The 19,816-nt window shown below is 38.1% G+C and overlaps 2 protein-coding genes and 3 pseudogenes across 2 annotated transcripts; 2 read left to right on the plus strand and 3 right to left on the minus strand.

The window, feature by feature from the left end:
* Positions 1-6,047: 6,047 nt before the first annotated feature.
* Positions 6,048-6,398, plus strand: LOC131805027 (histone H4-like; annotated as a pseudogene).
* A 1,499-nt stretch (positions 6,399-7,897) lies between these two features.
* Positions 7,898-8,524, minus strand: LOC131805116 (histone H2A-like). The gene is made up of 2 exons (XM_059128363.1): positions 8,507-8,524; positions 7,898-8,261 (listed from the first exon to the last, which is right to left on the minus strand). Exons 1-2 carry the CDS (start codon positions 8,522-8,524, stop codon positions 7,986-7,988), a joined length of 294 nt encoding a protein of 97 aa, XP_058984346.1. The 3' UTR covers positions 7,898-7,985.
* A 654-nt stretch (positions 8,525-9,178) lies between these two features.
* On the minus strand, positions 9,179-9,963 carry LOC131805077 (histone H1-like; annotated as a pseudogene).
* A 1,736-nt stretch (positions 9,964-11,699) lies between these two features.
* On the minus strand, positions 11,700-12,202 carry LOC131805078 (histone H3-like). The gene has a single exon (XM_059128316.1). It carries the CDS (start codon positions 12,134-12,136, stop codon positions 11,726-11,728), a length of 411 nt encoding a protein of 136 aa, XP_058984299.1. The 5' UTR covers positions 12,137-12,202; the 3' UTR covers positions 11,700-11,725.
* A 6,516-nt stretch (positions 12,203-18,718) lies between these two features.
* Positions 18,719-19,084, plus strand: LOC131805028 (histone H4-like; annotated as a pseudogene).
* The last annotated feature ends 732 nt before the right edge of the window (positions 19,085-19,816 follow it).

The raw sequence follows: 19,816 nt of genomic DNA on the forward strand, positions 1-19,816 counted from the left end.
AGCTGCCGTGCACCCTGTACAAAGTTCAAGGCCCCCCTCATGAGGAACCGATCAATCCGCTCAATGTCAGCCGTGTCATATGTTGCCCTACATGATGGCTTTCTAATTGACCCATCAGATCTGATAGATGGTCTCAGGCCTAGACAATATTTTAAAATAGCCCTTTCCCATCTCCTAAGTCTCTCCATCTAGCTCGACGAAATGGGGAACCATACCGGAAAAGCATAGGAAACTATGGGTCTAATTACCTGTTTGTACAAAAGAAATTTAATGGAATTTGAAAGGCCACCGTTATGTCGAAGCACACCCTGATATGCAAAATACATTTTTTTTTCGCACGTTCAAGAATAAAATCCACGTGCCTGATAAATTCTAGTTTCTCACAGAGGATAACTCCCAAATATCTGATTTTATCCTTTACAGGAATTATTTCGTCCCCCACTTTAAGTATAGGGTGGAAGGATCTGAAATTAGGGAAAACGACTCGTGGTTTACCTTTGAATACTATTGCCGTACATTTGTCAACGTTTAGTTTGAGGCCCCACATAGAGAAGTATCTATGTAAGTCCTCAAGCCAAGTATTCAAGCGGGAAGAAAGAGATGTCGCCCTAGGTCCGGACATTGCTAAGATAACGTCATCCGCATACAGAAGTAGCAAGCCCCCATGGGGTGGTTCGGGCATGTCACTAACGAAGATGTTATAGAGAATGGGACCCAGCAGAGATCCCAGGGGAACACCTGCTCGGACCGATCTCTCAGTGGAAAGGTGGTCTCCGACTTTCAATTTGAAACTCCTACCCCGAAGGAAGCTTGCCACTAATCTGCAAGTTTGAGCATCACAACCAAATTCTTTTAATTTGAACAAGATACCCCCATGCCACACAGAATCAAATGCCCTAGCAAAATCGAGTCCAACAGCTATGGTTCCATATCTACGATCAAAACCCTTAATTATAAAAGAGGTCAGGACAGTAAGGGCGTGGGACGTAGAATGTCTAGCCCTAAAACCAAATTGAGAATCTTTTAGAATTCTTTTGTCCTCAACAAACTTCCTGAGTCTTATAAGTATAATAGATTCATACAGCTTTCCGAATGCTGACAGCATCGAAATGGGACGATAGCTCCCACAGTCCGACGGCGCAGAGCCCTTTTTTAAAATGGGAATAACCATGGCCTCTTTCCAGGGTTTTGGAAAGTACCCCAAATTAAAAGAATGGTTAAAGAGTATAGACAGGAACCCAAAAAGGACAGAGCCAGCTCTTTTTAGGGCTGTGTCTGGGATTCTGTCTAAACCACATGATTTTCGCGCCGGTCTTCTCGCAAGCGCTTCGCCAACATCGCTAGGTGAAACAAAACCTGCGTTCATCCATCTATTAAAGTAATAAATAGCAGACCCATCGGCTGTGAATGTACCGGAGAAGTTGATCATAGGTGACCGGTCTTCCAAATCTCCAATAGCGCTATTTATGGAGCTGCGGTCAGAATCGTCAACTAACACATCAGTGGATCCAAGGGCGTTCTCAAGTCGATCCGCTAAAGCCTCAGCTTTAAGACTGTCTTCCACAATGTATGAGCCATCAGGTTTACTTAAATTTCCTACATTATAAGCAACTCATGCCGCAGCTTTAATCTTCCCAAAGGTTCCATTGTTTATATGTTTCAAGGAAATTGTGGAAGCGTTCTTCTTCAAAAATACGAATGGAATCAGCTATTATCCTATCTAAGTTCTTGATGTCCGCTTTTAAAATTTTTATCAGGGATGGATCAATAGATCTGCGTAAAGCTCGGCTGATTCTTCTTCGTTCTTTTATAAAATTCAGAATTCGTGGGGGGAGGTCCCCTAATACCTTACACTTCGATTTAACACGGGGAACAGAAGAGTCAGTCGCGTTTCTAAAAACACCTTCCAAGTGCTTGACAGTCGAGTCAATGTCTTGGATGGAGACATTTCTGTCGATAGGCAAACAAGTTTCGGAAAGACCTTGTCGGACTTTGTTTTGAAAACGGTTGACATTCATTTTGTCAAAATTATAAAAGCTCCTAGTTTCCCTGTTTCTTAAGTCACCAAAATCAAGAATTATCTCCAGGGCCCTATGGTCCGATTCAAAATCTAGGGCATTGGCCATATTGTTACCTCCTAATAAGGACAAACCTGGGGATCGTATGAATACATCAATGTATGAACCCAATCCCGAGTTAGGTCTTGTGGGTCTGTCAGAGGAGAAGATGTGGAGATTTGGACAATCTATCAGATAATTAGCCAAGGCTCTACCCCTAGCATTAATTTCAGTGCCACCCCATGACGGATGTTCGGTATTTAAATCTCCTCCAATAAGGACCTCTCCCATTAGGGATAGGTCAAATAAAGGCTGCAGATCAGACACTTGGAAATTATTCACAGGGCGACAATATACAGCAGCGAGGAACAAGATGGAACCATCATCCCTTAAGGTTCTCAACAGACACGATTCAACCTCGCCCGTGGTGCTGGAGACGTGATCGCAGTGGTATTTGTCTTTAATAAACACCGCAGTCCCGCCTCCACCACCACATTCCCTGTATTGAAAGAAACATCTAAAACATTCTAAACAAAATCTATGTGATGGTGTAAGCTTATGCTCAGCCACAAGAAGAACATCAGGTTGTCTTTCATTAATAAAAGCTTTAAGGTAATGTCTCTTGGTTAAAGAGACGAGTGAGTTCGAACTTAGAAGCACAATTTTAAAATTGGACATCCCCAGCTATACATAGAAGCCATGCAGACATTGCTGCATCTAATCCCGCTTTATTTTTTATTTCTGTGAAAATAGTTCCAAATTGTCTAGCTTTCTCACATTTCTTTCCATAATCGGTACCAAAAAATTGAATTATATTTGTAGCATTTTAATCTTCCCAAAGGTTCCATTGTTTATATGTTTCAAGGAAATTGTGGAAGCGTTCTTCTTCAAAAATACGAATGGAATCAGCTATTATCCTATCTAAGTTCTTGATGTCCGCTTTTAAAATTTTTATCAGGGATGGATCAATAGATCTGAGTAAAGCTCGGCTGATTCTTCTTCGTTCTTTTATAAAATTCAGAATTCGTGGGGGGAGGTCCCCTAATACCTTACACTTCGATTTAACACGGGGAACAGAAGAGTCAATCGCGTTTCTAAAAACACCTTCCAAGTGCTTGACAGTCGAGTCAATGTCTTGGATGGAGACATTTCTGTCGATAGGCAAACAAGTTTCGGAAAGACCTTGTCGGACTTTGTTTTGAAAACGGTTGACATTCATTTTGTCAAAATTATAAAAGCTCCTAGTTTCCCTGTTTCTTAAGTCACCAAAATCAAGAATTATCTCCAGGGCCCTATGGTCCGATTCAAAATCTAGGGCATTGGCCATATTGTTACCTCCTAATAAGGACAAACCTGGGGATCGTATGAATACATCAATGTATGAACCCAATCCCGAGTTAGGTCTTGTGGGTCTGTCAGAGGAGAAGATGTGGAGATTTGGACAATCTATCAGATAATTAGCCAAGGCTCTACCCCTAGCATTAATTTCAGTGCCACCCCATGACGGATGTTCGGCATTTAAATCTCCTCCAATAAGGACCTCTCCCATTAGGGATAGGTCAAATAAAGGCTGCAGATCAGACACTTGGAAATTATTCACAGGGCGACAATATACAGCAGCGAGGAACAAGATGGAACCATCATCCCTTAAGGTTCTCAACAGACACGATTCAACCTCGCCCGTGGTGCTGGAGACGTGATCGCAGTGGTATTTGTCTTTAATAAACACCGCAGTCCCGCCTCCACCACCACATTCCCTGTATTGAAAGAAACATCTAAAACCTTCTAAACAAAATCTATGTGATGGTGTAAGCTTATGCTCAGCCAGAACAGATTCTCTATTATTTCTAGGTGCCACAACATTCGGAGACGTATTTTTACCCAAAGAAGCCGCAAATGTTACCCCTTCCCGCAAAAGTGAGAACCTTTGGGAACGGGCTTCAACTTTTGCTTGGGCATCAGCTCGATTTTTTGCTTTTCTAGCGATAATAGCCAATCTGCGTGGGCAATCGCGGGATGAAGCTGTATGACCGCCTTTATTGCAGTTCACACAGCTGACTACGTGCAGGGGGGTTTTGGTAATTTTACCTGAAACAGAGTCAACATTGTCCACAAAAACTTCATTTTCCTTGGAAGCTATGGGACATTTTGAGGAAGGATGACTATCCAGACATTTGTTGCAGCGGGGGGGCATTGTGCAGTTGATTGCAACATGACCCGGACGCTGCCAATTAAAGCAAAGTATGAACTCACGACCTTTGTCTTTTTTAATTCTAATGTCACAATCTAAAATTCTCCTGAGGTTATACAAGCTCAAAATATCAGTTTGTTTTGAAACTCGGAGAAGCCATATATTAGGGGAAACATTAGATACACCTAACACTTCTATAGGAAATGATACCCTATTTTGAAGAAAATCCTTCACCTCGTCATTAGAAAATTCATTGCTAAGATTTTCTATCACCAGCATGTAGGGCAACAACGCTCTCGGTGTATGGGTGTGGAACTTATAGCAACGATCCCTTAACCTTAAGGGACAACAAGGATGGGCGAATATAGGAGATAGAGAACTCACCTGAGTTAAACCTTTGGTTGAGGATTCCCGATATTTCTTCTTATACTAGGTGATGACGTCTTGGTACCAAGAGCTGCCTCTGCGTCGCTATTCTTCAGGGTAGCTTGTTTCGTCACTTTCTTATGTGGAATAACTTCCTCCGGAACAGGGTTCTTTTTTGGAATTGCCCCTTGGGATACATCCATATTTACAGGCTGGGGCATCAAGTCAATTGCAATACCAAGGTCTTCGGCTACCTCGGCAGCCCAATCTTCCTTCTGTTGAAGATTGGCATCATTCACAATTGACTGGGAGCCAGCAGGATCCATTAAATATGATGGAGGGGAGAGATTCATTGGTGGTTTTGGTTGTAAAACACCCATTTGAATGTCTAGCTTTCCTGCAAGTCGACTATAGTGCGATGGAAACTCATTTCTCGAGCATGGGATAGGGATAGCTTACGAGCTGTATCATCCTGAGACTTGATGACAGCGTCAAGTTTCGCCATCAGTGCACGATTTTCTTCATGTGCTTTTGATAAGTCCTTTTGAAGCTGCTTAATCAAAGCATTCATTTTTGCTGATTCAAAGGACGGGTCGCTATTGCTATTACACCTTTTTTCTTTCTTTTTCGGTGTTTATTAGAAATCACAACTTGATATCCACCACTAGTTGTTCCAATGTTCGAACCATCGGACATTTCACTATTATTGTGAATAGCACAATCCATTGTGCTCGCATTAGCTAGGGCCATAGCGGATGTACACAATTTTTTTGTAGTATCGGCCATTTTCGCAGGTTCGCAAAAGCGTCGACCTTTTGTATGCCATCCCTCTTTTTAGCCGAGACACATACCATCGGCATTGCTATGTCGGTAACGGATATAGAGTTACCAGATGCTTTCAATGCTCCATCGGCTGGCATAGTGGGTATTGGTAACCACTAGATGGCGCGCCGACGGGCAAACAACCTTAGTATTTGACGGCAGGGGTATATATCAGCTATTGTGAGCCAAACACAGAGGAGAACAAAACGCACTGTTGTAGATGTTTTTCAAACGCACAGACCCAAAAACACAATTTAATTTTCTCCGCTAGTCAACTTCACTGTTTGAACACACAACACAGACTGAACGTTGCCATCGCCACGAAAACGAATATTTATAGAAAATTGTGCTGTTAGCATCAACTTTCGGGGTTGATATGTTAGTGAATTCTTACCTATCGGTATACCAAATGTACACGCACACATAAAAGAGAACATACAATACTAACGGCAAATGTACACACACACATATAACTGTACATACTTTACTTGTGCGTTAAATGGTTGGAGAGAGCCTCAAATTTTGTATAAATACGAGCGGAATCGCCCGGAAAAAACATAAGTGCTCAAACTGTTCGTGAAGTGATAAGTGAAATAAACTAAAGTGAAAAAATGACTGGTCGTGGTAAAGGTGGTAAAGGCTTGGGAAAAGGTGGCTCCGTGATAACATCCAAGGTATTACCAAGCCAGCTATTAGACGTTTGGCTCGCCGTGGCGGTGTAAAACGTATCTCTGGCCTGATTTACGAAGAAACTCGTGGTGTTCTGAAGGTGTTTTTGGAAAACGTTATTCGTGATGCTGTCACCTACACCGAACATGCTAAGCGTAAAACCGTCACCGCTATGGATGCCGTATATGCTTTGAAGAGACAAGGCCGTACCTTGTACGGTTTCGGCGGTTAAACAAATTCTTGACGCAATTTGGAGAAATCTTTTTTTACAACAAAACAATCGGTTCTTTTCAGGACCACAAAATATATCAAAAAAGAGATACTTTCTTGCTGAAAACTATTTTTTTTTAATTAAAATTAATAAAAAATAAACACTTATCTTAGGAAATGTAGGAATTTTATGTTAAAATTTCTAATACTTTTCTTTTTCAGCTTTCTCGTATTTTTTTCTCACAATTCGTGAAAAATTTCTAAAAATCAAATAAAGAAAAAATATAAATACTTTCTCGTTTCAATTTTCTCCAGAATATTTACAGCGAAAACATTGTTTTACTGATGTCTCGTATTTTATTCCCGATCACAAACATGCCGTCGGCAACTCACATCGCTAAACACATTTAGTTCTTCTTCTTCTTCCTTTTCGTATAATATGAGTATAACATAGCGTCGCTTTATGTATGTATTGGTGCTGTTTAGTCGATATTATTAAAGAACAAACATGCTGTGTTAGCAAAGGAATTTCATTTTCACTTTTTTAAATATTGTTGAATCTTTTCTCAAAATTAAATTTGAAATTGTTGAATATTTTTATTAAATAGATCGTTGATTCATATTATCTTAAAAAATTTCTTTAAAAATTTGTAAATTATTCACTAATCATTTCCTTTAAAATTGTATCAAAAATTAAAATTATTGAATTTTATTTAAAAATTCTTCATTAAATGAATTTTATTTTATTTATGTTAAATTTTTTTATTTAATTTTCAACTAATTTCTATTTAATTTTTCATTAGATTATTTTTTAAAAATCACTACTTCGTTTTATTTAAAATTATTTTATTTATTTCCTTATTATTAATTTAACATTATTTTATATATTTCCTTACTATTAATTTAAAAATTTGTGATTTCATTGAAAGTATCTTTTATTTTCATAAAATCTATTTATTATTCGAAATTTCTTTAATTTATTTCCAAATATTTTCATTTAAATTTCATTAAATTTTCATTAATATTTGCCTCAATTTTTAAAAATTTTCTTATTTTATTTTAATTTAGTTGTTAATTTACGTTATTTTATTTTTCTTTGTAATTATTTCGTTAATTTTCATTTCATGATGTTACTTTTATTCTATTTTTTGTGTCTAAAATTTTCCATAGCACCACAACGTACTTTTATTTTCATGTATGCGTCGATTTATTTCCACCAAAACACTACTTTGCCGCCAAACTTCCCTTGCAAATCGTCTACTTTGTGCCTTCACCAAGAATGCGCCGGGGTACGATTTTTTTCACATAAAATTACTGCGAGCCACCACCAATGCAACATGCTTCTTCTTCTTCTTCCTCATAGTATACATACTCATTTGGTGACGCCACGATCTCTCTCTCTCGTGCTCTATTCCTGAAATCATAAGAGACAACAACAACGACAACACAAATATGCAACTGACAACGAAAAACAGTTATTCTGCCAACGTCTCATACAAAATTATTGAGAATTTTTATTTTTTTTCATACAAATGTAGCTTGACGCAATTTTCTTTCTCTTTTAAAATATTTTTTGTCGTCCTGAAAAGGACGGATTGGTTGATTTTTCTATGGAATTATACGATGGTCTGTATTCTTCTTCTTCATTCCATAATACCTTTCGAAATAATTTAGGCTTTCTTTTCGGTCTTCTTGGGCAAGAGAACAGCTTGGATGTTTGGCAATACACCACCTTGGGCAATGGTAACGCCAGACAGCAATTTGTTAAATTCTTCGTCGTTACGGATGGCCAATTGCAAGTGACGGGGAATGATACGAGTCTTCTTGTTGTCACGAGCAGCATTGCCAGCCAATTCCAAGACTTCAGCAGCCAAATATTCCATGACAGCGGCTAAATAGACGGGAGCACCGGCACCAACACGCTCAGCATCCAGACCGCCGTCCGTCTATTGTTGCCCGGTGAATTGGCTAAGCACGCCGTCAGTGAAGGTACCAAGGCTGTTACTAAATACACCAGCTCCAAGTAAATGTCTTGATATTTTTCATTTTGCTTCGAAATACTACCTTAAAAGGCCCTTTTCAGGGCCACAAAAAACATTTCAAAAGAGATCATATTATGTTGAAGCTACAATTTATCATTATTTAGTAATAAGCGAATAAAATTCCATAAGAATTATATATTTCTCTATACAATGATTTTTCCATGCATTTAGCTAACTCGCATATGTACCTCTGTTTAGCCTTTGCATGTTTGCTTGGGTTCTATGCTTGCTTGTGCGATATGCGATAACAGCCATCGTCGTCGTATATGTGTGCGTGTATTAGTGGTGATTTGCCTTGCCGTCGTTGATCAACATCGAATGGGCATCCTGTATGTGTGAGCATTTTGTTACAGCACAACGGCAAAGCAACGAAATATAAGGCTGAGGCAGAAATTTTCAAAGGAAAAAATATATTGATGGAAAATGTAAATATTTTGCCAAAATGTCATTTCTAGATGAAATTTGTGAAATTAAACAGAGAATACGAAAATATCAAAATTTTTAAAATTAAGTAGAAATTATAAAAATGACCAAAATATGGGGATTTTCGAGAATTATGACCTGTGGGTAATTAGGAAAAATTGTAAATATTTTATTATTTTTTTATGACCTGGGTTAAAAAATAATCCAGTGGCGTCCACCATTATATTGGCTCAATTAATTTCCTAATAAGAACAGTAATTAGCGAAAGTAAATTTTTTCCCAAAATTAAACACGTGTACAAATTTACTTATTTATTTAGGTAACAAATATATACGATAACTGTTGAAAATAAATATTTTTCTCTTTTTTAATTTAATTTGTAGCCCTGAAAAGGGCTGTTAGATAGTTTGTCTTCGAATATCGAAAATATTGTGGAAAAAGTAATCTTTCTGGGAAAAATTACTTCTTGGCGGCGGCTTTCTTAGCATCTGGCTTCTTTGCTGCTGCGGCCTTTTTGGGCTTAGCAGCTGCAGTTTTGCCTTGGGTGCCTTTGGTTTAGTGGCAGATGCTTTGGCGGCGGTCTTTGCTGGTTTAGCTTTAACTGTACCGGTTTTCTTGGCAGCCTTTGCCTTTGTTTTGTCGGCCTTCTTCTTTTCAGCGGTCTTCTTGGCGGCAGAGGGTTTTTTTGGCAGCTGCCTTTTTAGGGGCGGCAGCCTTCTTCTTTTTGTCACCAGCGGCTGGGGCCTTCTTCTTCTTTTCGGCAGTCTTGGCTTTGGGTTCCTTGGAGGCCGAAGCAGACAATTTGAATGAACCAGAACCACCCTTACTTTTAGTTTGGATCAATTTTCCACTGGCAACGGCACCTTTCAAGTACTTCTTGATGAAGGGGGCCAATTTTTGGGCATCTACTTTGTAGGTGCTGGCCAAGTATTTCTTGATGGCGGGCAATGATGAACCTCCACGTTCCTTCAGGGTCTTGATGGCGGCATCAACCATTTGCTGGGTTGGAGGGTGGGTAGGGGCAGCTGATGGCTTCTTTGCTTTGGCAGCGGCTTTTTTTGGTGCCTTTTTCTCAACAGCGGCAACTGGGGAGGCGGTGGCTTCAACAACGGCGGCGTCAGACATGGTTATTCACTGTTTGGTTTATATTTCACTGTTAACACAAATACACTCACAAATGTATGTGTACTATTATTTTTGTTAGCGGCGAGCTAAAGTGTAGGTACATCGAAAAGATGAGATGTGCATAGTAGTCAATTGGTAAATTTTTCGAAAGATTGTGTGGAAGCGTGTTTAATTTTTTACAAAAGTTTTCGGAGAAATTAAATTTTCCTAAACAAGCTTTGATAATTTTCACTAAAAATGTTTTATAACTTTAAAGTATAGATTTCAGGCTATGTTTTAAAGAAAGTTTGGTGTAATTATCACTTGCCGTTTGTGAATTATAAACGTTTAACTTGGCAGATTATAAAAATGTAATCACAAATTTCCAACTAAAATTTAAAAAAATCGAATTTTTCATGAAAATTTTATTGAAAATTCTTTTTGAAAATGTAGCCTGATATGTTTACTTTAGGATCAAAGAAAAATATCGATGAAATTTCATATTTTACTATGTGAAAAAATTGAAATTATTATGTGGTCTATGACAGCAGAAATCCTCTTGTTGGCATAATTTCAATGAAGAAAAGTTTTTCTTGAAATAAATTTGAAAGCTCAAATCTTAACAAGTTTTATAAAAATTTATTAAATAACATTTCAGAATTTGTATATTTACATCAAAATATAACATTATTCACAAAAAGTAATAATTTACGGGGAAAAGTTACAAAATCCCCAGAAGACTTCATACTACCAATGTACAGGCATTCAGTGACAAACGGTTATGTATTTTCATTTTGCAATATTTTTTATGAAATTTAACATAATTTGTTCTAAAATTTATTAAAATAGTATTAGAAGCCATTTTCTAAGTTATTTTGTCAAATTTTTGTTAATTTTATGAAAAAATATTCCCAAAAAGAAATTCCTCTTTACAGGCAAATATCACCTAGAACACTTGGAAATGTCATGAAATTAATTGCGTTTTACAAAATTGTTTTTCGATCAACTTTGAGGGCAGGTATTATTGGCATTTCTTTTTATAATACTTTAAATTATATTTTACATCAAAATTCTCAACAAATTAATTATTTTCTTCTTCCATTTTTGAAAATAATAAATTATGACCAATTTCTCTAAATACGTCGGACAAAAATAATTTTGTGATTCCATACGGAGAAAATTCATTATCAAATCTCTTAAAATGCTTTTAAAAAATTTAAAAATTTTGCTGAAAAGGAATAAAACATATTTCATACATCATTCCTGAAAAAAATTAAATAGGAGGGGCAAACATTTATCTGGTAATTTTTAAAATTCACATGAAATAATTTGTATAAATTAAAGGCAGAGAATTTTTTCCCACTAAATTGAATAGTCCACAACAGAAAAAAAAATGATCGAAGGGTCATAAAATAAAACAAAATGGACAAAGAAATCCCGTTAGAAAAATGTATGTGGTGGTTGTTTTTATGAGTCATAGAATTTTATTCGAAGAGGGAGTACAAAAATGATAATAATTTTGCAAATTAAAGGAAAATATCAAAATGGATAATTCAAAAAATTCAAATAAAATTAAAAAAAAATAAAATATTCGATCAAAATAAAATAAAAAAATAAAGTGACGAAAAATAATCAAGGAAAAAAACCAACGTCAAAAAAATACTTCTTTATTTTAAAAATTTTCAAAAATAATCAAAGCCCTAAATTCTTTTTATTTATTTCAAAAAAATACTAAAAATTGTAGATTGAGTAAAAAATATCTCTTTTTTGTAAAATATTTGTGGTCCTGAAAAGGACCGATTGTTTTGTTGTAAAATTGTTGCATTTAAAACGCCAAGAATTTAAGCACGTTCTCCACGAATACGTCTGGCCAATTGGATATCCTTAGGCATGATGGTGACACGCTTAGCATGGATGGCGCACAAGTTAGTATCTTCGAAAAGACCAACCAAGTAGGCTTCGCTGGCTTCTTGCAAAGCCATAAGAGCAGAGCTCTGGAAACGCAAGTCAGTTTTGGAATCTTGAGCGATTTCACGAACCAAACGTTGGAAGGGCAATTTGCGGATCAACAATTCAATACTCTTCTGGTAACGACGGATTTCACGCAAAGCAACTGTACCAGGACGGAAACGATGAGGCTTCTTAACACCGCCGGTGGCTGGGGCACTCTTACGGGCAGCTTTGGTGGCTAGTTGTTTACGGGGAGCCTTTCCACCGGTCGATTTACGGGCAGTTTGCTTAGTACGAGCCATTTTTCACTTGAATTTTTTTCACTTCACTAGAGATATGCACACAAACACTGTTAACACTGTAATAACGTTGCCATCGTTTTCGTTTTGCCAAAGGCCATATTTATTGATAAAATAATTAAAATCTATACAGCATGACTTACTGCTAAATTAGGAATAAAATAAACATAAGGCTATTCGCTATCTACTACAAGTATATTAAAACGCTGCAGAATTCTGCCAGCGGCGATTATACAAATAATTAAATACAATATTCAGAAAACCCCAAAAAATCAATGTAAAAAAGGGCATGGACATGGTAATATTAAAAAATAAACTACATTAACTTATAGACTACTTACTATCTAATTAAAAACTAGGTCTAAGAAAAAATAATATTTACAAAGATTACTGAGTGGTTTTATATACGGTATCAACGATATTCATGGAATTATACCTCCTGCGGTAAAATAACAGTTCATCTAATTCGTTATATAAAAGACCTTCTTCGAGGAGTTTAGATAGAGACCCTGGTGGGAAGTGCTTTCTTGAGCGCAGAGCCTCTGCATCATATGGGCAATACAGGGAATCCTCAACCAAATTATTCTCCAGCTGCCGTGCACCCTGTACAAAGTTCAAGGCCCCCCTCATGAGGAACCGATCAATCCGCTCAATGTCAGCCGTGTCATATGTTGCCCTACATGATGGCTTTCTAATTGACCCATCAGATCTGATAGATGGTCTCAGGCCTAGACAATATTTTAAAATAGCCCTTTCCCATCTCCTAAGTCTCTCCATCTAGCTCGACGAAATGGGGAACCATACCGGAAAAGCATAGGAAACTATGGGTCTAATTACCTGTTTGTACAAAAGAAATTTAATGGAATTTGAAAGGCCACCGTTATGTCGAAGCACACCCTGATATGCAAAATACATTTTTTTCGCACGTTCAAGAATAAAATCCACGTGCCTGATAAATTCTAGTTTCTCACAGAGGATAACTCCCAAATATCTGATTTTATCCTTTACAGGAATTATTTCGTCCCCCACTTTAAGTATAGGGTGGAAGGATCTGAAATTAGGGAAAACGACTCGTGGTTTACCTTTGAATACTATTGCCGTACATTTGTCAACGTTTAGTTTGAGGCCCCACATAGAGAAGTATCTATGTAAGTCCTCAAGCCAAGTATTCAAGCGGGAAGAAAGAGATGTCGCCCTAGGTCCAGACATTGCTAAGATAACGTCATCCGCATACAGAAGTAGCAAGCCCCCCTGGGGTGGTTCGGGCATGTCACTAACGAAGATGTTATAGAGAATGGGACCCAGCAGAGATCCCAGGGGAACACCTGCTCGGACCGATCTCTCAGTGGAAAGGTGGTCTCCGACTTTCAATTTGAAACTCCTACCCCGAAGGAAGCTTGCCACTAATCTGCAAGTTTGAGCATCACAACCAAATTCTTTTAATTTGAACAAGATACCCCATGCCACACAGAATCAAATGCCCTAGCAAAATCGAGTCCAACAGCTATGGTTCCATATCTACGATCAAAACCCTTAATTATAAAAGAGGTCAGGACAGTAAGGGCGTGGGACGTAGAATGTCTAGCCCTAAAACCAAATTGAGAATCTTTTAGAATTCTTTTGTCCTCAACAAACTTCCTGAGTCTTATAAGTATAATAGATTCATACAGCTTTCCGAATGCTGACAGCATCGAAATGGGACGATAGCTCCCACAGTCCGACGGCGCAGAGCCCTTTTTTAAAATGGGAATAACCATAGCCTCTTTCCAGGGTTTTGGAAAGTACCCCAAATTAAAAGAATGGTTAAAGAGTATAGACAGGAACCCAAAAAGGACAGAGCCAGCTCTTTTTAGGGCTGTGTCTGGGATTCTGTCTAAACCACATGATTTTCGCGCCGGTCTTCTCGCAAGCGCTTCGCCAACATCGCTAGGTGAAACAAAACCTGCGTTCATCCATCTATTAAAGTAATAAATAGCAGACCCATCGGCTGTGAATGTACCGGAGAAGTTGATCATAGGTGACCGGTCTTCCAAATCTCCAATAGCGCTATTTATGGAGCTGCGGTCAGAATCGTCAACTAACACATCAGTGGATCCAAGGGCGTTCTCAAGTCGATCCGCTAAAGCCTCAGCTTTAAGACTGTCTTCCACAATGTATGAGCCATCAGGTTTACTTAAATTTCCTACATTATAAGCAACTCATGCCGCAGCTTTAATCTTCCCAAAGGTTCCATTGTTTATATGTTTCAAGGAAATTGTGGAAGCGTTCTTCTTCAAAAATACGAATGGAATCAGCTATTATCCTATCTAAGTTCTTGATGTCCGCTTTTAAAATTTTTATCAGGGATGGATCAATAGATCTGCGTAAAGCTCGGCTGATTCTTCTTCGTTCTTTTATAAAATTCAGAATTCGTGGGGGGAGGTCCCCTAATACCTTACACTTCGATTTAACACGGGGAACAGAAGAGTCAGTCGCGTTTCTAAAAACACCTTCCAAGTGCTTGACAGTCGAGTCAATGTCTTGGATGGAGACATTTTTGTCGATAGGCAAACAAGTTTCGGAAAGACCTTGTCGGACTTTGTTTTGAAAACGGTTGACATTCATTTTGTCAAAATTATAAAAGCTCCTAGTTTCCCTGTTTCTTAAGTCACCAAAATCAAGAATTATCTCCAGGGCCCTATGGTCCGATTCAAAATCTAGGGCATTGGCCATATTGTTACCTCCTAATAAGGACAAACCTGGGGATCGTATGAATACATCAATGTATGAACCCAATCCCGAGTTAGGTCTTGTGGGTCTGTCAGAGGAGAAGATGTGGAGATTTGGACAATCTATCAGATAATTAGCCAAGGCTCTACCCCTAGCATTAATTTCAGTGCCACCCCATGACGGATGTTCGGTATTTAAATCTCCTCCAATAAGGACCTCTCCCATTAGGGATAGGTCAAATAAAGGCTGCAGATCAGACACTTGGAAATTATTCACAGGGCGACAATATACAGCAGCGAGGAACAAGATGGAACCATCATCCCTTAAGGTTCTCAACAGACACGATTCAACCTCGCCCGTGGTGCTGGAGACGTGATCGCAGTGGTATTTGTCTTTAATAAACACCGCAGTCCCGCCTCCACCACCACATTCCCTGTATTGAAAGAAACATCTAAAACATTCTAAACAAAATCTATGTGATGGTGTAAGCTTATGCTCAGCCACAAGAAGAACATCAGGTTGTCTTTCATTAATAAAAGCTTTAAGGTAATGTCTCTTGGTTAAAGAGACGAGTGAGTTCGAACTTAGAAGCACAATTTTAAAATTGGACATCCCCAGCTATACATAGAAGCCATGCAGACATTGCTGCATCTAATCCCGCTTTATTTTTATTTCTGTGAAAATAGTTCCAAATTGTCTAGCTTTCTCACATTTCTTTCCATAATCGGTACCAAAAAATTGAATTATATTTGTAGCATTTTAATCTTCCCAAAGGTTCCATTGTTTATATGTTTCAAGGAAATTGTGGAAGCGTTCTTCTTCAAAAATACGAATGGAATCAGCTATTATCCTATCTAAGTTCTTGATGTCCGCTTTTAAAATTTTTATCAGGGATGGATCAATAGATCTGAGTAAAGCTCGGCTGATTCTTCTTCGTTCTTTTATAAAATTCAGAATTCGTGGGGGGAGGTCCCCTAATACCTTACACTTCGATTTAACAGGGGAACAGAAGAGTCAATCGCGTTTCTAAAAACACCTTCCAAGTGCTTGACAGTCGAGTCAATGTCTTGGATGGAGACATTTCTGTCGATAGGCAAACAAGTTTCGGAAAGACCTTGTCGGACTTTGTTTTGAAAACGGTTGACATTCATTTTGTCAAAATTATAAAAGCTCCTAGTTTCCCTGTTTCTTAAGTCACCAAAATCAAGAATTATCTCCAGGGCCCTATGGTCCGATTCAAAATCTAGGGCATTGGCCATATTGTTACCTCCTAATAAGGACAAACCTGGGGATCGTATGAATACATCAATGTATGAACCCAATCCCGAGTTAGGTCTTGTGGGTCTGTCAGAGGAGAAGATGTGGAGATTTGGACAATCTATCAGATAATTAGCCAAGGCTCTACCCCTAGCATTAATTTCAGTGCCACCCCATGACGGATGTTCGGCATTTAAATCTCCTCCAATAAGGACCTCTCCCATTAGGGATAGGTCAAATAAAGGCTGCAGATCAGACACTTGGAAATTATTCACAGGGCGACAATATACAGCAGCGAGGAACAAGATGGAACCATCATCTCTTAAGGTTCTCAACAGACACGATTCAACCTCGCCCGTGGTGCTGGAGACGTGATCGCAGTGGTATTTGTCTTTAATAAACACCGCAGTCCCGCCTCCACCACCACATTCCCTGTATTGAAAGAAACATCTAAAACCTTCTAAACAAAATCTATGTGATGGTGTAAGCTTATGCTCAGCCAGAACAGATTCTCTATTATTTCTAGGTGCCACAACATTCGGAGACGTATTTTTACCCAAAGTGAGAACCTTTGGGAACGGGCTTCAACTTTTGCTTGGGCATCAGCTCGATTTTTTGCTTTTCTAGCGATAATAGCCAATCTGCGTGGGCAATCGCGGGATGAAGCTGTATGACCGCCTTTATTGCAGTTCACACAGCTGACTACGTGCAGGGGGGTTTTGGTAATTTTACCTGAAACAGAGTCAACATTGTCCACAAAAACTTCATTTTCCTTGGAAGCTATGGGACATTTTGAGGAAGGATGACTATCCAGACATTTGTTGCAGCGGGGGGGCATTGTGCAGTTGATTGCAACATGACCCGGACGCTGCCAATTAAAGCAAAGTATGAACTCACGACCTTTGTCTTTTTTAATTCTAATGTCACAATCTAAAATTCTCCTGAGGTTATACAAGCTCAAAATATCAGTTTGTTTTGAAACTCGGAGAAGCCATATATTAGGGGAAACATTAGATACACCTAACACTTCTATAGGAAATGATACCCTATTTTGAAGAAAATCCTTCACCTCGTCATTAGAAAATTCATTGCTAAGATTTTCTATCACCAGCATGTAGGGCAACAACGCTCTCGGTGTATGGGTGTGGAACTTATAGCCACGATCCCTTAACCTTAAGGGACAACAAAGATGGGCGAATATAGGAGATAGAGAACTCACCTGAGTTAAACCTTTGGTTGAGGATTCCCGATATTTCTTCTTATACTAGGTGATGACGTCTTGGTACCAAGAGCTGCCTCTGCGTCGCTATTCTTCAGGGTAGCTTGTTTCGTCACTTTCTTATGTGGAATAACTTCCTCCGGAACAGGGTTCTTTTTTGGAATTGCCCCTTGGGATACATCCATATTTACAGGCTGGGGCATCAAGTCAATTGCAATACCAAGGTCTTCGGCTACCTCGGCAGCCCAATCTTCCTTCTGTTGAAGATTGGCATCATTCACAATTGGCTGGGAGCCAGCAGGATCCATTAAATATGATGGAGGGGAGAGATTCATTGGTGGTTTTGGTTGTAAAACACCCATTTGAATGTCTAGCTTTCCTGCAAGTCGACTATAGTGCGATGGAAACTCATTTCTCGAGCATGGGATAGGGATAGCTTACGAGCTGTATCATCCTGAGACTTGATGACAGCGTCAAGTTTCGCCATCAGTGCACGATTTTCTTCATGTGCTTTTGATAAGTCCTTTTGAAGCTGCTTAATCAAAGCATTCATTTTTGCTGATTCAAAGGACGGGTCGCTATTGCTATTACACCTTTTTTCTTTCTTTTTCGGTGTTTATTAGAAATCACAACTTGATATCCACCACTAGTTGTTCCAATGTTCGAACCATCGGACATTTCACTATTATTGTGAATAGCACAATCCATTGTGCTCGCATTAGCTAGGGCCATAGCGGATGTACACAATTTTTTTGTAGTATCGGCCATTTTCGCAGGTTCGCAAAAGCGTCGACCTTTTGTATGCCATCCCTCTTTTTAGCCGAGACACATACCATCGGCATTGCTATGTCGGTAACGGATATAGAGTTACCAGATGCTTTCAATGCTCCATCGGCTGGCATAGTGGGTATTGGTAACCACTAGATGGCGCGCCGACGGGCAAACAACCTTAGTATTTGACGGCAGGGGTATATATCAGCTATTGTGAGCCAAACACAGAGGAGAACAAAACGCACTGTTGTAGATGTTTTTCAAACGCACAGACCCAAAAACACAATTTAATTTTCTCCGCTAGTCAACTTCACTGTTTGAACACACAACACAGACTGAACGTTGCCATCGCCACGAAAACGAGTATTTATAGAAAATTGTGCTGTTAGCATCAACTTTCGGGGTTGATATGTTAGTGAATTCTTACCTATCGGTATACCAAATGTACACGCACACATAAAAGAGAACATACAATACTAACGGCAAATGTACACACACACATATAACTGTACATACTTTACTTGTGCGTTAAATGGTTGGAGAGAGCCTCAAATTTTGTATAAATACGAGCGGAATCGCCCGGAAAAAACATAAGTGCTCAAACTGTTCGTGAAGTGATAAGTGAAATAAACTAAAGTGAAAAAATGACTGGTCGTGGTAAAGGTGGTAAAGGCTTGGGAAAAGGTGGCTCCGTGATAACATCCAAGGTATTACCAAGCCAGCTATTAGACGTTTGGCTCGCCGTGGCGGTGTAAAACGTATCTCTGGCCTGATTTACGAAGAAACTCGTGGTGTTCTGAAGGTGTTTTTGGAAAACGTTATTCGTGATGCTGTCACCTACACCGAACATGCTAAGCGTAAAACCGTCACCGCTATGGATGCCGTATATGCTTTGAAGAGACAAGGCCGTACCTTGTACGGTTTCGGCGGTTAAACAAATTCTTGACGCAATTTGGAGAAATCTTTTTTTACAACAAAACAATCGGTTCTTTTCAGGACCACAAAATATATCAAAAAAGAGATACTTTCTTGCTGAAAACTATTTTTTTTTAATTAAAATTAATAAAAAATAAACACTTATCTTAGGAAATGTAGGAATTTTATGTTAAAATTTCTAATACTTTTCTTTTTCAGCTTTCTCGTATTTTTTTCTCACAATTCGTGAAAAATTTCTAAAAATCAAATAAAGAAAAAATATAAATACTTTCTCGTTTCAATTTTCTCCAGAATATTTACAGCGAAAACATTGTTTTACTGATGTCTCGTATTTTATTCCCGATCACAAACATGCCGTCGGCAACTCACATCGCTAAACACATTTAGTTCTTCTTCTTCTTCCTTTTCGTATAATATGAGTATAACATAGCGTCGCTTTATGTATGTATTGGTGCTGTTTAGTCGATATTATTAAAGAACAAACATGCTGTGTTAGCAAAGGAATTTCATTTTCACTTTTTTAAATATTGTTGAATCTTTTCTCAAAATTAAATTTGAAATTGTTGAATATTTTTATTAAATAGATCGTTGATTCATATTATCTTAAAAAATTTCTTTAAAAATTTGTAAATTATTCACTAATCATTTCCTTTAAAATTGTATCAAAAATTAAAATTATTGAATTTTATTTAAAAATTCTTCATTAAATGAATTTTATTTTATTTATGTTAAATTTTTTTATTTAATTTTCAACTAATTTCTATTTAATTTTTCATTAGATTATTTTTTAA

This window comes from Musca domestica, unplaced genomic scaffold (assembly GCF_030504385.1).
Source record: "Musca domestica strain aabys unplaced genomic scaffold, Musca_domestica.polishedcontigs.V.1.1 5, whole genome shotgun sequence".
Taxonomy (NCBI): Eukaryota; Metazoa; Arthropoda; class Insecta; order Diptera; family Muscidae; genus Musca; species Musca domestica.

Coding starts and splice junctions, on each gene's coding strand:
- LOC131805078 (XM_059128316.1), bottom strand. CDS start 12,136: ATGGCTCGTACTAAGCAAACTGCCCGTAAATCGACCGGTGGAAAGGCT.